Source organism: Castanea sativa, chromosome 2 (assembly GCF_040712315.1).
Source record: "Castanea sativa cultivar Marrone di Chiusa Pesio chromosome 2, ASM4071231v1".
Taxonomy (NCBI): Eukaryota; Viridiplantae; Streptophyta; class Magnoliopsida; order Fagales; family Fagaceae; genus Castanea; species Castanea sativa.
The window spans coordinates 24,191,740-24,196,826 of NC_134014.1; the positions used below are offsets into that span (position 1 = coordinate 24,191,740).

A 5,087-nucleotide genomic window follows, 5' to 3' on the forward strand; every position below is an offset into this window, starting at 1 on the left:
TAAGCTAGAGAAGAGAGTCAAGTCTCATCACCGAAAAGAAAGGAAGGGACGAAGAAAAAAAATCACAACCGACCTCTAACAATAATGTTGCTGAGAGAGATGCAATAAACGCTTCCTCATACTTGGTCCTTACTCTATTTTATGTCATTTTATAAAATGGTAGAGCTACAAACATTTTATTAAAATTTTTACAAACTATAAATATGATAAGTGATTAATAGTAAATAAAAAGGTAATGTAAGTAATGTTTTTAAATAAACACAAATAAGAATAAATTAACTTAAAATTTTTTAAAAATATTTGTGATTGTAATATTACTCTTTTAACTACGTAAGTTACTAAAAAATATTAATCTTTATCATTGTGGAACTAAAATAGATTTAAAAGCTAAAGCACGCTAGTGGCTTTATATATACACACGTACGGATATAATATATTTCCAATACAACATACTGGGAAAAAAAAATGAGAAAGGAAGCAAAACAAAAGTAAAAACTAAATAATGTATGCTTGATATTATTGTCTATATAGCAGTGAAGCTATATACACTTACGTTTACATCTATTGCCGGTGGCCCAGTAGCATTAGCTATAGAGCTATTTACATTTACATGCACCGTCCAAGGCCTAGACTTATTCTCTTGCACATTGAAATTTTCGTTGTTCGAAAGACGACACAAAAATTTCTTGGACAACACAAAATAAGCGTGGAAAGAGAAAGTAACTACTTGCTTGATAGAAAAACGTCGAAAAGATATCTCATATATTCAATATAAGTAACTTTTTTTCAGCCGAAATGGATAAATCTCATCTAATCGTAAGACTGAATTATTAGTTGTATCGGATACAGTATATACCACCTCCTACAATAATACTGCTTGTTGCTTTAAATCCTCGACGCTAACAAATGTACCGTGAAACCCATAAGGAACCCTAGTAGGGAGTCTCACTGTAGCCACTTGATTCATGCTTGAAGCTTCCACTATCACCAGCTCTGACCTCTCTCTTTTCTCATCTCTCACAAACCCCACTATAAACCCATCATCATCTTCATCAACAACAACATGATGATAATCACCTCCATTGTTACTATATTTCCTTTTTTTGGGCACGTAAAATGGTTCACCACCAAACAGTTCATTCCCATACATATATTTTGTAACCCCACCAGTCTCCAAATCAACCTTTGCAATGCCTGAACACTTTGGCCACGGCTCAGCTATTGCTAAATACACGTACCTAGTTTTTTGTCCAAGAAGCTCCCTATTTACTTGTCCTGCTTCCAAGTTCATTCCTGACACGATGACTCGGCGTGTGGACTTCCCACTCCTCGTGTTTAACCTAATTTCCGTTAACTCACTCCGGGTCGGGTCATCACTTTCGTTGAACACCGAGTCGGGTGGGCTCATGCATGACCCGATTACAACAATAGTACTTTCACCATCATCCTCCTCCTCCTCTTCCCAAGCATTCCATAAATGGAAACAAAAACATTCGGCTACATCAACCCATCTGATACCCGACCCGTCAACGTCATTTTTCGCCAAAACCCCGAATCTTGAGGTCTTGGATTGGTCATAAATAACCGGAGACCCGCCCCGAATCATTTCGGATAACTTGAACACCACCTGGTGATCCGGGACAATCACAAAGTTGTGAGTGATAGCAAAGTCGTGTGTCATCGTAGGTTGTTCCAGTGAGATCTCCACGTCATGTGACTTTTTTCCGCACTTGTCGAACTTGAAGTATTTCAGGTACGGTTTTTTCAGCACGTTGTAACTCAGCGCGTGAAGCTCTCCGGTGATGGGGTCCAACTTCGGGTGAGCTATCATGGGACAATGAAGCTGTTTATCGAAATCGAACCGTCCGATCGTTTCGAGATCACCATCACCGTTGATATTGACATGGTACGGAAGGTCATCCTCGGACATAGCTAATAACCTCCCGTTGAAATAAATAAGGCCAGCATTAGCTACACCCATGCCATGCGAGGCATCAACTAAGCCAGCTCTCGCTCGAGCAAAAAACAAAGCGAGCCGAGCCAAACCCGAATGGCCATGAAGCTCACCAATTGGCTTCGGAAATAGTGGCCTTCCAAATTTGGCTTCTTGAAGGAGCCGGCTGGTGCGAGTGTATCTACAGCTATAGCTGGCTTGGTTTTTGGAACTTAGAGTCACCGCGTGTATCATACCATCTCCATCAAACAAGTGGTGACCACCTGGTCCTGAGGGTGCGTACTGAGGATTAGCACCGTTTCTCAAGTATACGCCGCGTAGGCAGGATGGTATTTGACCCACCACTTCAAGATCATGCTGAACCGGGCACTCATGAACCGGGGCAAAATTACCCGATATCTGAACTGCCGGGTCGACTGTTTTGGGTAAGTCGTGGTTTTTTTCTAGTGGTAATATTAGGGAAGTCTCAATTTGGTCTAGAACTGAAGCTGCTAGCTTTTGAAAAGGGTTTAAGTGAGGTGGGTACGCGGGTTTTTGTGGGACTGTTGTTGATATTGGCGTGTTTGGCTTGAATGATGGTTTAGCTACTTCTGGGGTTATTGGTGGCAATGGTGGCTTTTTTGGGAGTGTTTTCTTAGAAGGGTTAATGAGAATTTGGGATGTGATAAGAGTGCATGGGATTGAGTTTTTGGGTCTTGTGGGTACCGGTGGTGGGTAAGCTTTATTTTTTAGATTAGAGGTTGTTGGCGAGGTTGATGGTAAGGTATTGAAGTGCAAAGAGGCTTGCATGGCTATCTGAAAATATTTGGGAGAGAAGAAAGGTGTGTGAAAGAAAATAATGGTGTGGGAAACTTTGGTTGCTTTGTTGGTGTTCTTATAGGAAATGAACAAGTACTGTGTCAAGCGGGTGCTATCGAGCTCTTCGAGCGAGTAAGAAGAGCAATGGACACGTGCAGGGACGGAGCCAGGACTTAGAGTTAGGGGGGGCGACTTTGCTGCTAGCTGTGTGCGGTGGCTTCGACCCTTGAGTCTATTTTTTTACTACTAAGGATTTTTGTTAAAAATTTTTTAAATGGCCAAGTAGTTTGTTCTAGGTAAAATATATTGATTGGACTTAATTTTTTTAGTTTTATTATATTGGTAATTTTTATTGTTGAGCTAATTTTTTTGAGTTTTTATATTTTGTTTTAGATTTAATCTATTAATTTTTTATGTTCTTTAAAAAGTGAAAAATGCTAAAACTACAAAATTTTTACAAATTGCTAATGTGATAAGTGGTTATTGATATATAAAAAGTTATGCAAGTGTACGAACTAATAAGAATTTGCTACCTTAATAGTTTGTATAAACATTGTAAAAACGTTTTTGGCTATAAGATTGCTCTAAAAAGAATTAATGGCATTATTAAAGGGGGCAAAGTGTAATTTTATTGAACAAAATTGTTAAACTTAGTACCTATTAATATAATAATATTTTTATAAAAAAAATTAGGGGGGGCCATTGCCCCCCCTAGTCCAATAACAGCTCCGCCCATGGACACGTGTGAGATGCGTTTGAACTTTGAAGGTTGGGTTATGTACTATTTATTCCACATTAACCTTTTCCACTAGCAAGTTATCATTTTTTTATTTTTTATGGTAAAAAAGCTGGTTAAAATTAGAAGTTTTGTAGAAATCAAAAAGAATACTTGTCCTATTCTAGGTGCTTCACCAACCAACCGTTATTTACCATATCTAATAGTGAAATATTAAGATTCAACAACCCAAAAAAAAAAAGTGAAATACTAAGACTCAAAAAGTAGTACCCAACTTTAAAAAATGTATATAATTTGATAGTTAAGAAGAATGATATTTGAACTCAAAATATCCTAATTGGAAGTATCAATGAGTACTACAAATTACAAAACTCTTAATTGGAAGTATCAATGAGATTTATGCCGATGATGAATTCAAATATTAGCCTATTGCAATGTATTGATTAAGACTCAAAAACCAAAACTAGCAATCACCCATCACAGACATTACTCCAAAATCCAAATCCAAATCCAAATCAACCCCACAATGAACCCAACCACCGCAATTACACCATCACATATCAACCCAAATACGACAAGCAAGTCACCATCTTAGCAAAGGCTAATCAAAAACCATGTTCCATGGTTGCGTAGAAATATAGCCATCCCCTACAAACCATGATGACATTTATAGTTATATATTTTAACTTTTACAACCATTTTTAGTGCTAAAGGTAAAATAGTAATTTTACACAGGTGTAAATTTCGTAAATGACCTTGACATGTAATTTCACATATCACTAGTTGTCATTATGCAATTAATAAGGAGTAATAGGTCGGTACAGTGGCGACTCCAGAAATTTTTTTCAGGGTGTTCTTTAAATTAAATTATTAGTTGCACTAGCATACATCCCATTGGTTAATTAAATTATTATTTATTATTTATTGGTTAATTAATTTATTAATCATTGTTTATTAGTTGCTTCCCTTAATTAATTATTGGTTAATTAAATTATTATTTATTAGTTGCACTAGCACACATTCGATGTGCATTTACTTCCCTCAATTCAAATACCTCACTTGGCCCCATGTGCCATGTGCCCATCCACCCCCACCCCACTTAACAGACAATGAGACAAGCTCCCCAATCATAAGAGCCAGCTGCAAATCAGAAAATTTCACAATCACAGATCACAATAAAACAATTAATTGTATCTCACCAAGTCTCACCAACATCAACACACACCCACACCCACAGATAAAGCCAAAAAGAAAAAGTCAAGAACATGGCCAAAATATTAATAAAGTTAAAGCTAAGCTGAGCCAATCATAGTTGTTCAAAAAAATCAGATAAAGTATTAAAGTTAAACTGTTAAAGTCTTAAAGAACAGAGAGAGAGAGAGAGAGAGAGAGAGAGAGAGAGAGAGAGTCATTATTTCATTTCAGATTTCACTTTCATTTTCATTTTTCATATAAAGAGAGAGAGAGAGAGTCAGAGAGAAAAAGAGAGAGAAGTTATAAAATACGTTGAGGTTGAGGTTGAAGGAGCACTGGAGCAAGTTGAGCGATGGAGTGAGCGACGTGACCGAGCCGAGAGACGAGTGACGGAGCGAGGGACGT

The 5,087-nt window shown here is 37.4% G+C and overlaps 1 protein-coding gene across 1 annotated transcript; it reads right to left on the reverse strand.

The window, feature by feature from the left end:
• Positions 1-805: 805 nt before the first annotated feature.
• Positions 806-2,755, reverse strand: LOC142623269 (9-cis-epoxycarotenoid dioxygenase NCED6, chloroplastic). Its single transcript, XM_075796660.1, has one exon. The coding sequence runs from the start codon at positions 2,741-2,743 to the stop codon at positions 863-865; it is 1,881 nt and encodes a 626-aa protein (XP_075652775.1). The 5' UTR covers positions 2,744-2,755; the 3' UTR covers positions 806-862.
• Between the last annotated feature and the right edge of the window lie 2,332 nt (positions 2,756-5,087).

Excerpts from the sequence above, each read along its gene's own strand:
- LOC142623269 (XM_075796660.1), bottom strand. The coding sequence starts at position 2,743 with ATGCAAGCCTCTTTGCACTTCAATACCTTACCATCAACCTCGCCAACA.